This window comes from Homarus americanus, unplaced genomic scaffold, assembly GCF_018991925.1.
Source record: "Homarus americanus isolate GMGI-L3 unplaced genomic scaffold, GMGI_Hamer_2.0 scaffold49996, whole genome shotgun sequence".
NCBI lineage: Eukaryota > Metazoa > Arthropoda > Malacostraca > Decapoda > Nephropidae > Homarus > Homarus americanus.
Window position 1 is genome coordinate 85,868 of NW_024712311.1, and position 19,133 is coordinate 105,000.

Consider the following 19,133-nt stretch of genomic DNA (forward strand, 5'->3'; position numbering starts at 1 on the left):
TCGCAGGTGAGAGTGCCAAGGTGTATGACATGATAAGGTGTAGGACAAGGTAAGGGGGGGAGTGTAGGTGTGATGGGGTGTGGTGGTGTTGGTACGAGGTGTAGTGCCACATACACAGTGCCACTATCGGGTGGTGGCACTACTAGCAGGGTGCCAAGGCCGGGGTGCTGGCGAGGGTTTCACGATAGCTATTCTCAGAGCTCCCGGCATTGGTCAGGACTCAGTCTCGATATTGCTTACCTCTTGCTGTACCTTTATTGCTCAGGTGAGGCATTTAGGAACCCCCCCCCCTCCTCCCCCTCCCCTCCTAGGTGAGACAAAAACCTACCTATTTGCTCACCTCTCACTTTATGTACCTTTATTGCTCAGGTAAAGATTTTAAGACACCCTCTTAGCTGAGACGTCAAACTGTATCTTACGCGAGACATAAACAATTTTTCTTCACCTCTTTATATAACATGGTTCGTTAAGTGAGACACATTCTTTAGTGAGACAAAAAAAGTTCCTTACGTGAGAAGAATATTATCACTTTTCTTTTTCAAGTGAGGCATTTTATATTCATTCACCGTGTGGACATAGACCTAGACTGTGACATATTATTTGAGAAATATATTGACTTGTCTTCTTATCAGAATAATAGTGAGATTCTTGAGACATTAAAACTAAATCCTCCATCGAATTAGAAACAGACAGACACAGATTAAGTGAGACATATTGAAGTTGAACTAGGTGAGAAATAGAAAATTCAACTCCACATTAGACATAGATAGAATTGATGAGACACAGACATGGAGCGTGAGCCATAAAATTCTCCCACATATTAAGACCTGCAAAAATACTGAGACATATTGCCCTGACACTTGGTAGACACATAAAAAATGTCTCACCTACCATTAGACATTAAATCTATCTCTCACTCGTACCTCTCTCTCTCTCTCTCTCTCTCTCTCTTTCTTTCTTTCTTTAATCTCAATGGAGAGAAAGTGAGAAACAATTTCCCGTCTTTCTCAGAACTCACGGTGAAAGTCTGAAGAAGTTCGCCTCAGTAAACCTCAGTTGATTAGATTAAAAAGTTTGCTGTCGTAGGCGTCAGAGAGAGAGAGAGAGAGGCATCTAGTAGGAATCTGAGTGCACAACTACTTAAAGAATCTACAGGTGCTATTAAAATTCTCTAGATGAACGTAAATAAAATAACCCACATATGTTTTTTTTATTGTATTAATGTGTATTATTTATTTAGAGTTATATGTATTAATGTTATTGTTATCTTACAGGTAAGCGAGAGAGTGGAGATGACGTCACGACACTCACCTGATGATAAGTGATATACACCTGTATGTAAAGGTATTTTGTGTTATAATTTGAAAGTTTGTGGTATTTTGGTGTCTAAGAGTTTGTGGTATTTTAGTGACATAATTTGAAGGTTTAGGCTATTTTTGTGTTATAATTTTAAGGTGTGTGTGTGTGTGTGTGTGTGTGACCTTGCTTTAAGAGGATTACCTGTCGCTCTCAAGGGAATTCAATTATATCATAAAAGTTATTCATCGCTCAAAGGATCAGTCCCCCTACCTGGTCAATATTCCTTACCTTCTCCTCATATTCCCCTCTTCCTGGTCTGCTCGTTGTTCCTTATTCCCCTCTTCTTGGTCTCCTCCTTATTCCCTTCTTCCTGGCCTTCTCCTTATTCCTTATTCCTCTCTTCTTGGTCTCCTCCTTATTCTTTATTCCTGCTATTCCTTATTCCATTCTTCTTGGTCTCCTCCTTATTCCTTATTCTCCTCTTCCTGGTCTCCTCCTTATTCCCTTCCTTCTCTTCCTCTCTCCCTTTTCTGTTTTCCTCTGCTCCTCCTCTCTCCTCCTGTAATTATTCTCCTCTTTATCTTCCTCTTTCCCTCCTCTGTTTCCCCTCTCCTCTTCCTCCTTTATTTATTGCCCTGTCTCTCCTTCTCCCCATTCATTAATTCTCTCTCTCTTCCATACTTATTGCTGTTTCGTTGTTTTGCTCTTCCTTTTTTTTCCTCTTGCTTCTTTGTTTTGTTTACTTCTGTTTTGATGATCGTTTGTTTGGTTCTTCGTCTTCATAATTTATTCCTAATTTATACGTTTATTATTGTTCTCTTCTCTCTCTCTCTCTCTCTCTCTCTCTCTCTCTCTCTCTCTCTCTCTCTCTCCTTTGATCCTTCCCTCAATCTAGTGAGAGACGAGGATAGATAGATAGATAGATAGATAGATAGGATAGATAGATAGATAATGGTAGATAGATAGATAGATAGATTTACTTGAAGGTCCTTTAAGACCAAAAAACGTATTCACAAAGATTCTTAAGTATATTTTTTTTTGCGTAACTTAAAACAGAATATAAAGATAAATATGGCGGGGAAACTGTGTTGAGACGAGTTTGTTTTTTAATTCGTGTTTGTTTGGGTGTCAGAGAGGGAGGGAGGGGAGGGGGTACTGGAGTATTGTTATATCTGTTTCTTGTTTAGTAATGTCTGGAGGATTCTGATTCACTGTTGATCTCCACTGTGATGCTCTTTTGTTTTTTGGGTGGTGAATTGTGGTACTCGATTCAATGTTTATTTATCCATTGCGATGCTCTTTTATTTCTGGGTGAATATACGAACTCTATATACATATTTTGTTTTGTTTTTACTACCACGATGCTCTTTTGTTTCGCCTTTAGATCCTCGTAAAATCACTCGTATCCTCTGCTGCTTATACATATTCCCCCCCCCCTCACACACACATTCCCTCTCCCATTCCCTCTCTCATTCCCTCTCTCATTCCCTCTCTCATTCCCTCTCTCATTCCCTCTCTCATTCCCTCTCTCATTCCCTCTCTCATTCCCATCACGTCCTGTCTCCACAATTCCCTTCCTCCTTCCCCTCTTCCTCCTCCCTCGTGCCATAATTCATCCCTGTTCATTTTACTTCCTCGTGGTCGTCATAGTAAGGTTGGCATCCTCCCCGGGTCATTGCCTCAGGGTAACCGCGTATATTTTCTGGTCTGGGTGAGGGGGAGAGGAGGTCAGGGAGGGAGGGAGAGGAGGTCAGGGAGGGAGGGTGAGGAGGTCAGGGAGGGAGGGTGAGAAGAGACAAAAGAGATAGAGTTGGGAGGGGGTAAAGGGGGAGGGGTAGTGTTTTGGAAGATAGGAGAGAGAGAGAGAGAAAGAGAGAGCTTCCTTCCTTCCTTCTCTCATTCCTTCCTTTAACAACCCCTTTCCCCTTCCTTTCCTCACTCTCCTATCCTCTCTTTTCCTCTTACCCTTCCCTCCATTTTACCCCACCCTGTCCCACCACACACACACACACACACACGATAGGGCAGGACATCAAACAGGACATCAAACCGCATTAGAATTTTGATGTCCCAACCAGTGTGCTCCCCCCCCCCCCATTATTGGTTGTCATGGTCACCTCTCAGCATCAGGTACAACTTGTTAACTTATCTTAGTCTCACCCTCCACCCAATGCTGTAAAATGCAAACATATCTACGAGGAGCTGACAGCGGTTGATTATATCCGTCATTACTCCACGAGAAACTTGATCAGATAGGCAGGGGTGGATGGATGGATGGATGGATGGTGGATGGATGGATGGATGGATAGGTGGGTGGGTGGATTTGCGGGTGGATAGGTGAAGGAGGTTTGGGTTGAGTGGTTGTGTGTGGCAGAGAGAGAGAGTGTGTTTCCAGTCTTAAAAGGCCATTAATATGTATTCATAACCTGTACGCCACCAACCACTCGTGCAGGAGGCGAGAATTTTTTACTCAGAAACGACACTCTGAACATAACGAGACGACGCTCGCCCCCGCCCTCTCACCTTCCCCACGACTCCTTCCCACGATCCCTTCCTCCCACTATCCCCCTCACTCCCCCCTCCCCACTATCCCCCCCTCCCACACTATCCCTCCTCCCTTCCTTCACGACCCCTTCCCACAACTTTTTCCCTGCCCTTCCTCATCCCCTTTCTTCCTTCACATCTCTCCCATCCCCCTCCTCCTTCCTTCCTCCCCCTCCCCTCCCTCCCCCCCCAACAGAAAAACCCTCCCACGATTGTATTTCGACCCTGCAGATTTTTCCTCCTCTTCCACCTCTTCCCTCCCGCCCTCCCCCTCCCTCCCTCTCTCTTCCCCTTCCCTCCCCCAGACAAAATTGGAGCAGGCTGGAGAGGTTTCTAAACAGCGCATCAAAAGACCAAGTAATTAGCACGATTACTTTTGAGTGTGTCATGAGAGTCATGACTTAATTAACGCCAGAGCCAATGATACTGAGTTCTTGGCCTGGGGAGTCATCTATCTTCTTCTTTCGCCTCATCATTCTTCTTCTTGTTCTACTTTTTCTCATATTCCTTCTTCTTCTTCTAGTTGTTGTTGTTGTGATTCTTCTTCTTCCCTTTCTTCCTCCTCCTCCTCTCGCTGCTGGAGTTACTTGCAGACAACTTCACAACTTTTTCTTTTTTCTTCTTAACTCTTCAAATATTTTTGTCATGCTTTATTTTTTTTACTTGGTTGTGTGAGAGATAAACAGCTCGGTTAATGTGTCTCTTTGACTTAGTGAACCGTGTGTGTGTGTGGGTGTGGGTGTGGGTGTGTCGGGAGTGGGTGTGTGTGTGTGTCGGGAGTGGGTGTGGGTGTGTGTCGGGTGTGGGTGTGGGTGTGTGTGGGTGTCGGGAGTGGGGTGGAAGAAACCCTCAGACAGAAGACCAGCTTGGACTCCGTGAGGCAGATAATGGACACACACGACATGTGGCAACAGCTCTGGACAACACATGCTCACAGAGCTCTAGTAAGACCCTAACGTCGGAGGAGGTGACCAACACGACACGACTCTTCCTCTCCCCAGTTGTTGCAACACTTGCACCACTGGATCAAGAAAAGAGAGAGCCAAGATGGGTGGTTGCAGCCTGCACTCCTGCCCCACCACATAAATCAACTCACGGGCAGCCATCATCCAGCTCATCACACTTTCCATCATCATCAGATCCCCTAACAACTACGTTGGACAGGCCATGTTACCCGCATGGACGACAGTAGACTGCCAAAGCAGCTACTCTACTGTCACCTAAATAATGGTAAACGTAACGCTGGCGGACAACGGAAAAGGTATAAGGATAGTCTTAAGACAAACCTGAAAAAGTGCCAAATCGACCCCCTCACCTGGGAGACGATCGCTCCACACCGTAACGCTTGGAGGAGCACCACACGAGAAGGTGTCAATACTTTCGAGTTAGCCCGACTGCTTACCGAGATAGTTAATTGCTAACGCCGGAAAGACGCTGCCGCCGCCCCTCCCGCACTAGATGTAGCCCTCCACATGTGCAACATCTGTGAACGACCCTGCCGGTGACATCTTCAATAACTCATATCATTGTATTATAGCTGGATGGTCGTCATGCTCGATTCCGAGTGATAGCAAAGTAGTAGTAGTAGTAGTGTGTGTGTGTGTGGAGTGACCTGCTACCATCAGCCTCAGAACCCGCAGGCAAGGAGGTGGGGGTGAACGGGTTCATTAGGACGGGATCGTTTGGGGTTCGGGTTGGGTTTGGTTCAGCATGTTCATACATAAGTGTTATTGTACATTGTGAGAGAGAGAGCGTGGGGGTAGAAGAACAGGAGATAAGAGAAGTCATTAAAATACCCCAATACCAATTCATTTTCGACGTTACCTTCACCGGCCTTCTTTGTACAAGAACGTTAAGTGAATCACCCAAGTGTTTTCTGACAGCGGGGGAAGAAGACTGACGAACTTTTAGAGAATCCATGATTTTGTCCATGTTAAAGTGAGGCAGTTGGGAGGTGCTCTCATAAGTCCAATTAAGGGAGAAAATTAAAATGATTATACGAACTTTTAAGGATCTTTTTTGTGTCGCAGATTAAGTGAGTGAGATGTGTTTTTCTCATCAACAGTTCGAAGAAGACTGTAAGTTACGACCTTATGATGATCACCTGAAGACTCTCTCTCTCTCTCTCTCTCTCTCTCTCTCTCTCTCTCTCTCTCTCTCTCTCTCTCTCTCTCTTAGTTTATTTCTCCTGAAGATTAACCACCCTAACACTATTTGGGGGGGATGAGGTTAGGTTGGGATAGGATAGGTTAAATTAGGTTAACATTTGGTTGGTTAATCTTTAGGTGAAATAAGCTGAAAAGAGAGAGAGAGAGAGAGACTTGAAGTGACTTTTTTTTTATACAATCTACCTTTTTTCGTTACGTTAATTACAGTAGGTCAGGTAAAGTATTAAGATACCTTAATAATTCACAGGAAAGGGAGAAAAAAAAAATAACTTACGATCTTGTGAGAATCTTGAGACCAAATCGAGAAATTCTGATGTAGGGCCAAAGTGCTCTAGTGTGGAGATGAACAATGCATATTGATGACGGAGGAACCTTGACGGTGTTGTCTACCGTGAGGGAGGGGAGGATGGAGAGAGGGGAGGGGAGGATGGAGAGGGAGGGAGGGTAGGATGGAGAGAGGGAGGGGAGGGAGGGAGGGGATGGAGGGGAGGGGGAGGGAGGGATGGAGAGGGGAGGGGAGGGGGGAGGGATGGAGGGGAGGGGGAGGGGAGGAGGGTGGAGGGAGGAGGAGGGGATGGAGAGAGAGGGAGGAAGGATGGAGAGGGAGGATGGAGAGAGGGGAGGAGGATGGAGGGAGGGGAGGGAGGATGGAGAGGGAGGGAGGATGGAGAGAGGGAGGGAGGGATGGAGAGGAGGGGAGGGATGGAGAGAGGGAGGGAAGGATGGAGGGAGGGAGGGGAGGAGGATGGAGAGGAGGGAGGGGGAGGAGGATGGAGAGAGAGGGAGGGGAGGGTGGAGAGGGGAGGGAGGGTGGAGGAGGAGGGGGAGGGGATGGAGAGGGGGAGGGAAGGATGGAGAGAGGGGAGGGGAGGATGGAGAGAGGGGAGGGGAGGATGGAGAGAGGGGAGGGGAGGATGGAGAGAGGGGAAGAAAAGAAATCCCCTGACCTCTGTCCCTTACATCCTACCCTTTACTCCCCTGACCATTACATCCTGCACCGTACCCCTTGTCCCTTACCTCCTACCCTTAACCTCTACCTCTTATCCTCTGTCCCTTACCTCCTACCCCCTATCCCTTACCTCCTACCCTTTACCCTTTACCCCTTACATCCTATCCCTTACTTCCTACCCCTTAACCCTTACACTTTAGAGGTGCCAAACAACAACAACAGTCCATAAATAATTGACCCCATCTTAATGAGCGTTAATGGGTGGAAAGCTAAGGGTTCAGGTAATGGACCGATAAGATATTTATACCGCTATAGGATCACGATGCTAAGGGGGTAGGGGGGGGGTGTTAATGGGTGGAAAGCTAAGGGGGTAGGGGGGTGTTAATGGGTGGAAGTCATTGGTTAAGAAATGTTAATGGCTAAGGTAATGGATTGTGTTTTTGTAATTTTGTTATGTTTTTGTATTCTCTTCTCTTCTCTTCTCTTCTCTTCTCTCTTCTCTTCTCTCTCTCTCTCTCTCTCTCCTCTCTCTCTCTCTCTCTTTCTCTGCCCTCTGTTAGTCTGTCTCTGTCTGTCCTGTCTGTTTACTTTCCTCGGACCAAGTTGAAGAGGAGAAAGGTTGCAACGTCAGTGGAAGAGAGATGAAAGAAAGAGATTGAAGAGCATGACGTGGTGAGAGAGAGAGAGAGAGAGGAGAGAGAGGGGGTGAGAGTGAGAGAGAGAGATGATAATGCATAATAACTAACGAGAAAACAAACAACAACAACAACAACTATCCCCCCAGATAATACCCCCCACCCCCGTAAACCCCAACCCCCCATAACCTCCCCCTCTCCCCTCAACAAAAGACCCGGATTAAGTGTCATTATTTAAGGATTAATTTCCCTCACACTTCCTTAAACCGCCGGGATTACCACCGCCCTAAACCACCATGTACAGTAGTTAAATTTAACCCCTATGTTTAACCCCAGGTTCCCCGGCGTTGTTTGTGACCAAGTGCACAGATAAAGAATAAAAAAATATTTATACCCAATTTAGACGTTTGACCTGACCTGACCTGACCTGACCTAACTTAACCAAAAATATTTATACCCAATTTAGACCTTTGACCTGACCTGACCTGACCTAACTTAACCAAAAATATTTATACCCAATTTAGACCATTGACCTGACCTGACCTGACCTAACTTAACCAAAAAATTTTATACCCAATTTAGACGTTTGACCTGACCTGATCTGACCTAACCTAACCAAAAATATCCATACCCAATTTAGACATTTGAACTGACCTGACCTAACCAAAATTATCTACCCAATTTAGACGTTTGACCTAACCTAACCAAACGTATCTATACCCAGTTTAGACGTTTTGCATTATTATTATTATTATTATTATTATTATTATTATTATTATTATTATTATTATTATTATTATTATTATTATTATAAGCGTACTTGTGAAAAAAGAGGTATTTAAGATAGGAAATTCTTAGACAAGTCAATTATTATGTAAGGGGAAAATAAATAATTTGTTCTCTCTCTCTCTCTCTCTCTCTCTCTCTCTCTCTCTCTCTCTCTCTCTCTCTCTCTCTCTCTCTCTCTCTCTCTCTCTCTCTCTCCCAGGTCGTGAAAAGAAATATTTTGTGAATTCCCCAGACGTGGAGAAGCGACAAGGATGAGGAATGGCTGAACAACACCATTATTATTTCTTGAGAAAACACCGAGTGAGTGAGAGAGAAGGTGGGTCAGTGAGGGGGGCGGGTCGTGAGGAAAGGGGTCAGTGAGGGGGCGGGGCCGAGGAGGGAGAGAGGGAGGAGGGTGGGTCAGTGAGGGGGTGGGTCGAGGGAGAGAGGAGAGGGGTGGTCGAGGAGAGAGAGAGAGAGTAGCAGCTACTAGAGATTTGTGGCTCTTGGAAGAGAATCGCACTCATTATCTATTTTTCTAAGGTGACGGAGATAGCGAAGGTAGAAGACCTTGAGGGATTATGTAACGACCACTACTACGACCCAAGACGACTTTATTAAGCTTTGGTTATTTGTGTTTCAATGTGTAGTTAATTATTGTTGTTATTATTGTTATTGTTATTTTGTTATTGTTATTATTATTGTTTATTATTATTATTATTATTATTATTATTATTATTATTTTTGTTATTATTATTATTATTGTTATTGTTATTATTATTATTATTATTATTATTATTATTATTATTATTATTATATTTTGAGGTTAAAGGAAAACTAGATAAATGGAATAGGATAGAAAGTTGTCTTATGCAAATCTCTTCTTCTCTTCTCTTCTCATCTCTTCACACAGCCTATTAGAGAACAAGTGACACTATGCCTTCAGCCAGTCCTCCCAGAGGTCTTGCAACAGTGTAACAAAAAGCTCACGACCCATTTGTGTGGTCTTAAGTAGAACTATTGACAGGAGAGAAGCTTTCTTTAATGTCTGTGAGGTTAGGTTAGCTTGGGTTGGGTTGTGTTACGTTAACTTGGGTTAGATTAATCGTGTAAGGTTAGATTTGGTTAAGTTTGGTTAGTCTTGGTTTGGGGAATTAACTAACCTCCTACCAACCCAACCTTCTAACCTAACCCTAACCTCCTGCTGGTGTTCTTGGAGTGAGTGCTGCCACCTGGCGCTGTCTTGTGTTTTGTCTGCCTCCTCCGTCACCAGCCTCATCCATCCCCCACTCCCTGGCACTCATTCCCGGAGAGTGGAGGAGAGGGAGAAAGGAGGAAGGGAAGAGAGGAGAGAGAGAGAGAGAGAGAGAGAGAGAGAGAGTAAACACAAAAAGTAAAAGAACATGAAGGTGATTATTCTTTCTCCCCCTTCCCCTCCTCCTTATCACATCCCTTCCTCTCCCCCTTTCCTTCCCCTTCCCTCTTCCTCTCCCCTTATCACATCCCCTTCCTCTCCCTCTTTCCTTCCCCCTCCCTCCCCCCCCCTAAGTGAAGGAGGGCTATGGTCTAAGTGGTGTGTGATCTATCTATAACATGGGGGATCTTGTTCTTGTTCTTCATTATCTTGTTCTTGTTCTTCTTTATCTTGTTCTTGTTCTTCTTTATCTTGTTCTTGTTCTTCTTTATCTTGTTCTTGTTCTTTATTTTCTTGTTCTTGTTCTTCTTTATTTGTTGTTGTTTGTTATTGTTCTTGTTTTTGTTGTTGCTTTTCTTTTTCTTTGTTGTTTTGTTTTCTTGTTCTTATTTTCTTTACTTTTGTAGTTTATTAATTTTCTTGAATTTATTGTGGTTTTTGTTCTTGTTCAAATTTTCTTGTTATTCCCGTTATTGTTTGTTTTAGTTTTTATTCTCATTCTTGTTAATTATTGTTCTAGTTCTTCTTCTTTACTATGATTCCTTTACTCCCATACAGTCGTGTCTCTGCTTCCTCTTCTCTTCTCTTCTTCCTCAAAGTTTCTCTCTCTCTCTCTCTCTCTCTCTCTCTCTCGTTGGTCATGTTAAAGGAGGAAAAAATTCAATCAACCAATCGGCGCGTGATCCGTCTTGATCTCTCTCTCTCTCTCTCTCTCTCGTCTCTCCTACGACTCCTTGGCTCTCCTCTCTGTCTTCTTCAGCTTGAAAGGATATCTTGTCTCCTCCTCCCTGCTCCTTCAGGCATCCTAAATCCTTCCTAGTAAAGAGATAGAGAAGAGGAAAGAGAGAAAGAAGAAGGCGAGAGGAAGAGAGAAGTATTGCAGTATGTTTATTTAGTGTAAAGATTCATCTGTTTCACGTATGTTGTGTTTTTTCTCTTTATTCACTTATTTTCTTTCTTTTGCTGGTCTTCTTCTTCTTCTTCTATCTCTTTCATTCTCCTTCACAGTAATCCCATCCTCTCTCTCTCTCCCTCCGACATGGTCAAGTTGCAAGAAAAATAAAACGCTAGTGTCGCAACAGACTACGAAAGATCCATTTCTGGCTCATCGCCGATCCCAAGTCCCTACTCCCAGTGACGTTTTCTCCCTCCTCTCCCTCATCCCCATCATCCCACCCGTAAAGGAGTGATCCCTGAGAATCCCAAAACACCCTGATGGTCCGTGTCCCTCCCCTTCTGCCTGACGTATGAGGTGTCATCGCCCGCCAATCCAAGCGTCGTATTCTCGCGCCAAAGTCTTCAGATGCAGCGCCTTTCCCAACGTGTAAAATCATCTTATGGAACCAGAGAGGATATATTTCTCCTCTTGAAAATCTTCCCCCACCATTTTTATTATATGAAGGTATTTTCTCTCTCTCCCTCTCTCTTTCTCTCTATCTTTCCTTCTCTGTTTCCTTCCTTCCTTCCTCCTCTCTCTTATCATATTCTCCTCATATGTATATCTCACCATTCCATTCTCCACCACCATATTTGCTCTGTAAAAAATCTACTAACTTCATGACTATAACCAACCACACGTATTGAAGTCTTGGATCTTATTATATATATATTTTATTTAATATATTTTTTGTTCTTGGTGAGGGTTTATTTTTATTCTGGCAGCTGTGAGTGTAGGAAGGAGTTGTGTTTATGGAAAGTGACGACTAAGAGTGACATCTTGTGTTTATATTCTCTTCCTGATGGTTGAGTTGAAATGTAAAGTTGTTTTTGGGGGATGTTGGAGGGAAATACAGTGATACAGTAGTTTACGGTAAAAGAATACAGTCAAATACAGTAGTTTACGTCAAAAGAATACAGTCAAATACAGTACTTCACGTCAAAAGAATACAGTCAAATACAGTAGTTTACGTTAATAGAATACAGTACAGGACCCTAATTTACATCAACAAATACAGAAAAAACAATAGTCTAGTTTATCAAGTCTTCAAATAAAACAAGAGAGATAACTTTTACCTCCTCCTTGCTCAAGCTCAACCTGTTTACCTGGACAAGCAAGAAAGATGAACTCCCCCATCCCTCCTCCTCCCCCTCCCCCTCTCCTCCTGGTTGGCTCTGCTGTGATAGTTTTTGTGGGTTCGTCTCCTGTGTCGGCACCTGAGGGGAGGACCAGGGTTCGAATCCTGGGGTCTTGTCGTGTTGTGTTTTTGAATCCAGTTTTATGTTATTGTTTTGGTTGCTGGGCAGTGGAGTGGGTGTTGTTACCTCTTGCTGGGAGTTTTGTGTGTGTGTGTGTGTGTGTTTTAACACACACACACACATGTACGTCTACTCTCCCGTTGTACAGTATCAGTCAAACATTTATTCACGAATGATAAGAATGATTTATGCAGATATAATTTCGTCTGGATTAGAAATTCCTGTTCTGAGCTGGATATTGTGAAATGTGGAAATAGCCTTTTTTATAATTTTATTTAGATATTTATGGAATGTGTCTGTCTGTCTGTCTATCTGTCTGTCATTCTGTCTGTCTGCCTCTCTGTCTGTCATTCTGTCTGTCTGCCTCTCTGTCTGCCTGTCTGACCTCTTTCACTTCCTCCTGCACCTAACCTTAACTCCTTCTACTCCTCTTCCTTCTCTCTCTTGGCTGTAATGGCTGGGACTCACTCGGCTCCGTAGGAAATAGGGTTTTAGCGGACGGAATGTGTCTCTTTGTAGTGTAAAATTGACAGCTAATTGGGAGGAGGAAAATTATATAGAGATTATAGCTTTAAGTTATAGTGGTTGAGAAATAGGGGTTTGAGAGACAAAATGGTGTGGTGTTCTTTAACTGAAGAGAGAGAGAGAGAAAAAAAAAGAAAAAAGAAGAGACAGAGACGGTTTATCCTCCTTACAAAGTTTTCGCTTATATCACCGCCAATTAATTAAACCGCCAACTTAAAACATCTAATATTAAAACACGTAAAAACCAGGTAAGATATATAGTACATGCATCTGTGATGATGATTATTATTATTATTATTATTATTATTATTATTATTATTATTTATTATTATTATTATTATTATTTTTATTATTTTATTATTATTATTATTATTATTATAAGTTGAAAATACTGAACAAAGAATCGGACACAAATTCTAGAATGTAAACTCTTCATTCGGGTCAGGTTAAGTCAGGTCAGGTCAGGTAAGGTTAGGTTAGGTTACGGAAGAATAGTTTATTATAGAAGGTTACTTTAAAAAGGTAGGCTTATTTTAGGTAAGGTCAGATCAGATTAAATATAAGGTCATCAAGATTAAAGAGAGTATAGGATAGGTTAGGTTATGATCCGGGTCCGTGTTCGGGTGCCAAAAGCAGTGCCAGTATATAACAAAGTCAAGCTGGCACCCTGGCACCCCCTGAGCTAAGCTTTAACTACCGCGAAGACTGATGTAAGAATTTATTTTATTATTTTTATTTTTTTACGCAGACTTGAAGGAAATCATGAGCCATGATTTTAAACCCGTGTTGGGTGAGTATATATAGAGAGTAAAGATGGTTGTTTGGGCACCAGCGAGAGCCTGTTCAAGGACGGAACTTGAGCTCTGACTTGTGGGGTGTTTACTCTTTTGTGGACTTACGGGTTGAGATTGCTTGTCCTCAGATCATAACTCAATGTGTACTTATGAATATTTATCTGTCTATCTATCTACTATCTGTCTGTCTGTCTGTCTGTCTGCTCATCTGTCTGTCTGTCGTCTATCTGTCTGTCTGTCTGTCTGTCTAATAAACAAAACACAGAGGACCAAACTATAGACACTGTGAAGGATGGACCAAATAGTCTTCAGGTTCCTCCGGCAGCAGAACATATTGGCCTCAGGAGCGACTGTAAACACTGCCCCGAGACGTCCTGAGAACGTTACTGACATCGAGCGAACAAAGACGCCAGCGAACACCCCATGTGCCCAGTCTCCAGTTAACACCCCATGTGCCCAGTCTCCAGTTAACACCCCATTGCCCAGTCTCCTGGTACACCCCATGTGCCCAGCTCCAGTTAACACCCCATGTGCCCAGTCTCCAGTTAACACCCCATGTGCCCAGTCTCCAGTTAACACCCCATGTGCCCAGTCTCCACACCCCATGTGCCAGTCTCCAGTTAACACCCCATGTGCCCAGTCTCCAGTTAACACCCCATGTGCCCAGTCTCCGGTTAACACCCCATGTGCCCAGTCTCCAGTTAAAACCCCATGTGCCAGTCTCCAGTGAAAGACAGCATCAACAGGCGCTTAACCGCCGGGGCCTTTCATGTGTTTTGAGAGAGAGAGGAGAGAGAGAGAGAGAAAACAAACACACACACACACACACAGAACCGGCGTGAAGGTGGGTAAGTGTGCAGAAGCGGCTGGTATAGTGCCATAGAGTACGTCGAGGGCAACCACACACACACACACACACACACACACACACACACACACACACACACACACACACACACACACACACACACACACACACACACACACACACACACATTCTGGATTCCATGGTGTTTGGTATCCGGAACCGGTAACTGCGAACTACGGTGACCTGGTATGAGTGTAGGGAGGAGGAGGAGGCATAACGAGGTCCTCCCTTTTGTGTTTGTTTGTCTACACTTGGTTCATTATGTTTCCTGCCACATCTCTGTCCCTTTCACTTATGCATTGGGATTTTTTGACTCTCTCCCTGTCTGACTGTCTCTCCCCCACCCCCCTGTCTCTCATTAAGTGATTGAGGTGTTTCCCCTCATTCACCCCCACAGGAAAACTCCCCTTCCCTCTCTTCCCCTTGGATGATCTTTTCCCAGGTGACCTAAGACCCCTTTCCCCTCTTTTGTCCCCCTTCCCTTCACACCTGTGTTCCCTCATTATCCTCACCTGTCTCCCCTCTATTCTTTCCCCTCCCTTGCCTCTTCCCCTCTTTCAGTCTCTTCGTTCTTGTTACCTCTTTCGTTCTCTCTTCTAATCTCTTTTTTCTCTTTTCGGTTTTCCCCTCACTCGTTTCCCCCTTTCCTTTTCCTTATTCTCTGTCTTCCTTCTTTTTCTCTTTCCCCTATCTTCGAACTTCCCCTCCTCCCATTCTTCCTCTTTCCCCTTCTCTCTATCTTCCCCCCCTTTCCCTTTCCCCTCATCTCTTCCCCGTTTCCTCTCTACATCTTGTTTACCATTAGCCCCTCCCATTCCCCTCCTACCTCGCCCTTCTTCCTCTTCTCCCCCATCTCTCCTCTCTTTCACCCTCACCCCCCAACCACCTCCCTCCCCTCCCACTTCCTCGTCTCCATCTCCCCTCCTTCCCCACACCTGTCTCCTCTGCCCTCACCTCCTCTCATACCTGGTGGTACTCATGGACCACCAGTTTACATTGCTCATGGAGACCTCCTCACCTCCCCCTCACTTCTCGTTCCTGATGTAATTCATCTCCCTCTTGATGTCTCATTCTGGTCTGTCTCCTCACCAAGGTCTCTCTCTCTCTCCTATAGTATTATAACCTAAACGTCTATAATTATATTAACCTTCTTCCTGTATCCCTGAAGGAGTTATATTAATTATATTTTTGTCAGTGTTAGGAATTATATTATTAAATCCTGTATGTTATAGGAAATTATATATATATAATTTCTCGTATTATTTGATAGATGGATTTACGATACCTTCTCAAAATTTCAATCACCCCATAAAAAGACCATATTTCCTCCTGTCTCCCCCCCCCCCCCCCCAAAAAAGACTATTACCCCCTCCCTCCCCAAAATAGACCCCCCTTTCCTCTCATCTCTTCCCCCAAAAAGTAATGACCCCGTTTAAAGTAATGCCTAGTATCATTTAACACTGGGGGAGGGAGAGGAGAGGGAAGAAAGAAGTGAGTAGGAGGAGAAATGGAGGAGATGAGAAAAATGGGAAGGAGAGGGGAGAAGGAAGAACAGTAAAAAAGAGGGAAGTGAGGAAGAAGAAGAGGAGGAGGAAGAGTAAAGGGAGGTGGGAAGTGAGGAAGAAGAAGAGGAGGAGGAAGAGTAAAGGGAGGTGGGAAGTGAGGAAGAAGAAGTGGAGGAGGAAGAGGAAGAATACCCAGTTGCAAATTGTTTGTTGCTCAGTTATTGCAAGAGTTTGGTTTTACGACGTCCCGGGTCGACTGTGGGTTCTGCAGACGCTATGTTGCTGTGTCGAGTGTGGGCGTGTCCAGGTTATTGTGTCCTTGTATGATGGGGTTAGGTTAGGTTAGGTGAGGTGAGGTAAGGTTAGGGTGGTTTAAGCTGTGTTAGGTAAGGTTAGGGTGGTTTAAGCTGTGTTAGGTAAGGTTAGGTTAGGTTAAGTTGAGCTGTGTTAGGTTAGGTTAAGTTAAGTTAGGTTAGGTTAGGTCAGCAGGAGGCGGCGGGTCAGGGTACCATTAATCAGAGAGTTAGTATTAGCTCCTGCGGTGATGATGGTGCAGCCTGCCGGGTGTTGACCTCTGCATTATCTGCAACCGTTATACTTTGCAACATCTGCTTCTATGCAACATATACTACTGCCAGACTTTGCATCGTCCGGCACTACCAGCGCAACATTCGGTACTACCATGGCAGCATCCGATACTACCATTACAACATCCGGTACTATCATCGCAACACTCGGTACTATCATCGCAACACTCGGTACTATCATCGCAACACTCGGTACTATCATCGCAACACTCGGTACTATCATCGCAACACTCGGTACTATCATCGCAGCACTCGGTACTATCATCGCAACACTCGGTACCTTCAGTCATACCTCGCAACATGTGCACTTCCCCTTGCAGTATTTGGCACTGGCACACCTGCTGCTGTAACACTTGGCACCACAGAACATATCTTCGCTACTCTTGGCACTACAGCATCGTCATATACTGCAGTGTGATATATAGCCCCCAGGATAGCTTGAGATTCACTTTATCACCCTGTCTGTCTGTCTGTGTCTGTCTGTCTGTGTCTGTCTGTCTGTCTGTCTGTCTGTCTGTCTGTCTGTCTGGCCATACTTTCACTTTTCATTATTCTTCCTTTATTATTCAACCTTTCCTCACTTCTTTCTCTCACCTTTACCCTCACTTGTCATCCCTTTCCCCCCCCTCAACCTTTTCCCCCTACCTCTTTCCCCTCACCCCTCACCCTCACCCTCACCCCTCTTTTCCCTCATTTCTTTCCTCTCACCCCTCCCCTACCTCACCTTTTCCCCCATCCCCTTTCCCCCCCACTTTTTTCCCCACACACCCTTCACCCTCTCACCCCCTCTCCTCACCCCCTCACCCCCTCTCTTCCTCTCGTGGCAGGGAAAATTAGTTAGTTAGGAAGCAGGGAGAGGCCAAGTGTCTTAGTTAATGTATTCCTTAGATGTTGGCACTGTCTTGACGCCTGCCATGTGTGAGTGGGGGTGGGAGGCTGAGGGGTGGTAGGGAAGAGGGTTGGTGAGGGGGAGGAGGAAGCTTAGTGGGAGAGGGGTGAGAGGATGGAATGATAGAGTGGGCTGGTGGTGGGGAGGATGGAGGCTGAGCTGGGCAGTGAGAGGGACAAGAAAAGAGAGGGCTAGTATGGGGAGAAGGATGGAGGGAGAGGCTAGAATAGGTGAGGAGGGAGAGGGTGAGTGAGAGGGCAGGTGGGAGAGGTAAGAGGAGAGGGATGAAAGGAGAGAATGGAAGGGTGGTGAGAGGGAAGGGGGGTGAAGGGCTAGTTATGAATGGGAGAAATCTAGAAGGTGGATGAGAAGGATAGAGGGAAGTGAGAGGGGATGAGGGGGGTGGAGAGAGGGAAAGTAGAGAAGGAGAAAAGAAAGAGAAGGAGACAGAAGATTGCCTTGAGGTCTCTTGATGATATTAAAGGAGACAGACAGACAGACAGACAGTAGGGACAGACTTAAATCTAATCACTGTCTTACTCTCTAAACACCTTAACTATATTTCCTAAAATAAATTCCTCCTATAAAAATTCAAAATAAAACACCAACGTCACCCAAATTAATAAATAAATATAACCCCCCAAAAAAAAAATCTTTTATTATTAATACATTATTATTATACTCAGAAAATCATAATTATTTCATTTAATCATGCAGGACTCACGTATATCAAAGAATTAGTTTATTTTCCCGGCTAGGCATTAACAAAATAAATCTAGTTTTTGTGTTTAATTTGACAAAAAACAGACACACACAAAAAAAAAATTAATCCATTTATATTCACAGTTGATTCTACCTAAATATTTTATAGTTTGTTATGTCTTTATTTTCTTCCTTCCTTCCTTTCCTCTTCCTTCTTCCTTCCTTCCTTTCCTTTCTTTTCCTTCCTTTCCTTCCTTCCTTCCTTCCTTCCTTCTTCCTTCCTTCCTTCCTTTCCTTCCTTCCTTCCTTTCCTTCTTCCTTCCTTCCTTCCTTCTTCATAAGGGATGTTTACATAATTTATCCACGTAAAAAGTATTATTAATTATTTTTTATTTATTTATTCGATTTATTTTTTTTTTTTTCTCTTGGGTTAGTTTATAAATATTCAATCACACCTGAAATATTAATTAGTTTGATGTGTAAAGGTAATCTATCTATCTATCTATCTATCTATCTATTCATTCATCTATCTGTCTGTCTGTCTGTGTTCGTCTGTGTGTGTGTGTGGATGAAAGGTCAGAAGGGAGGTAGAGGTAAAGGGGTTGAAGAGAAGGAAGAGGAAGAGAGGGAGAATAAAGAGGAGAAGGAGAAGGCATATAAGAGGAGGTAGACGGGGAGAAGCGCTTGGCTGTTTTACTGAGATGATCCTGCCTGACCCTGCCATGCCCACACCTGTACCCACCTGTACCCACCTGTGCCCACCGACACCTACCTATGTCAACCCACACCAAACATCTACCCACCCAGCATCGATTCAGTAATTCATATGTTCATCTAAAGGAGAGAGAGAGAGAGAGAGAGAGAGAGAGAGAGAGAGGAGAGAGAGAGAGGAATGTGTGTGTGTGTGTGTGCAGATGTTAGAGCAAGACAGTGTTACTCCACACACTGCACTGTCTGGGCAGAGTGCAATGACTTAGCTTGTTCTCTACAGCAACGCTCGCCGCCACATCTTTAGCTGTTGTCGCTGTCACCCAAAATAGCTCCACCTAGCTGTTGCCTTGTATGCTATTTTTTAACTATACTCAAGCAAAAAGTCAGCTAACTCTTTTTTAATTCTGGTACGCTTAATTGCTAATGTCAACTAAAGTAATTATTCTCCTGCTTCAAAGGCTACTATCATCAGTATTTCAGCTTAAAGTCACTATATCAGCTATACACAGTTACACCACAGCTAAACTATTAGCTATACCACAGCTACACCACAGCTTGGTCATGTAGAACCGCTTGTCA

General features: G+C 44.1%; 1 protein-coding gene across 1 annotated transcript; it reads left to right on the top strand.

Moving 5' to 3' along the window:
* Positions 1 to 13,584: 13,584 nt before the first annotated feature.
* LOC121859969 (uncharacterized protein DKFZp434B061-like) lies at positions 13,585 to 14,022 on the top strand. The gene has a single exon (XM_042356951.1). It carries the CDS (start codon positions 13,585 to 13,587, stop codon positions 14,020 to 14,022), a length of 438 nt encoding a protein of 145 aa, XP_042212885.1.
* The last annotated feature ends 5,111 nt before the right edge of the window (positions 14,023 to 19,133 follow it).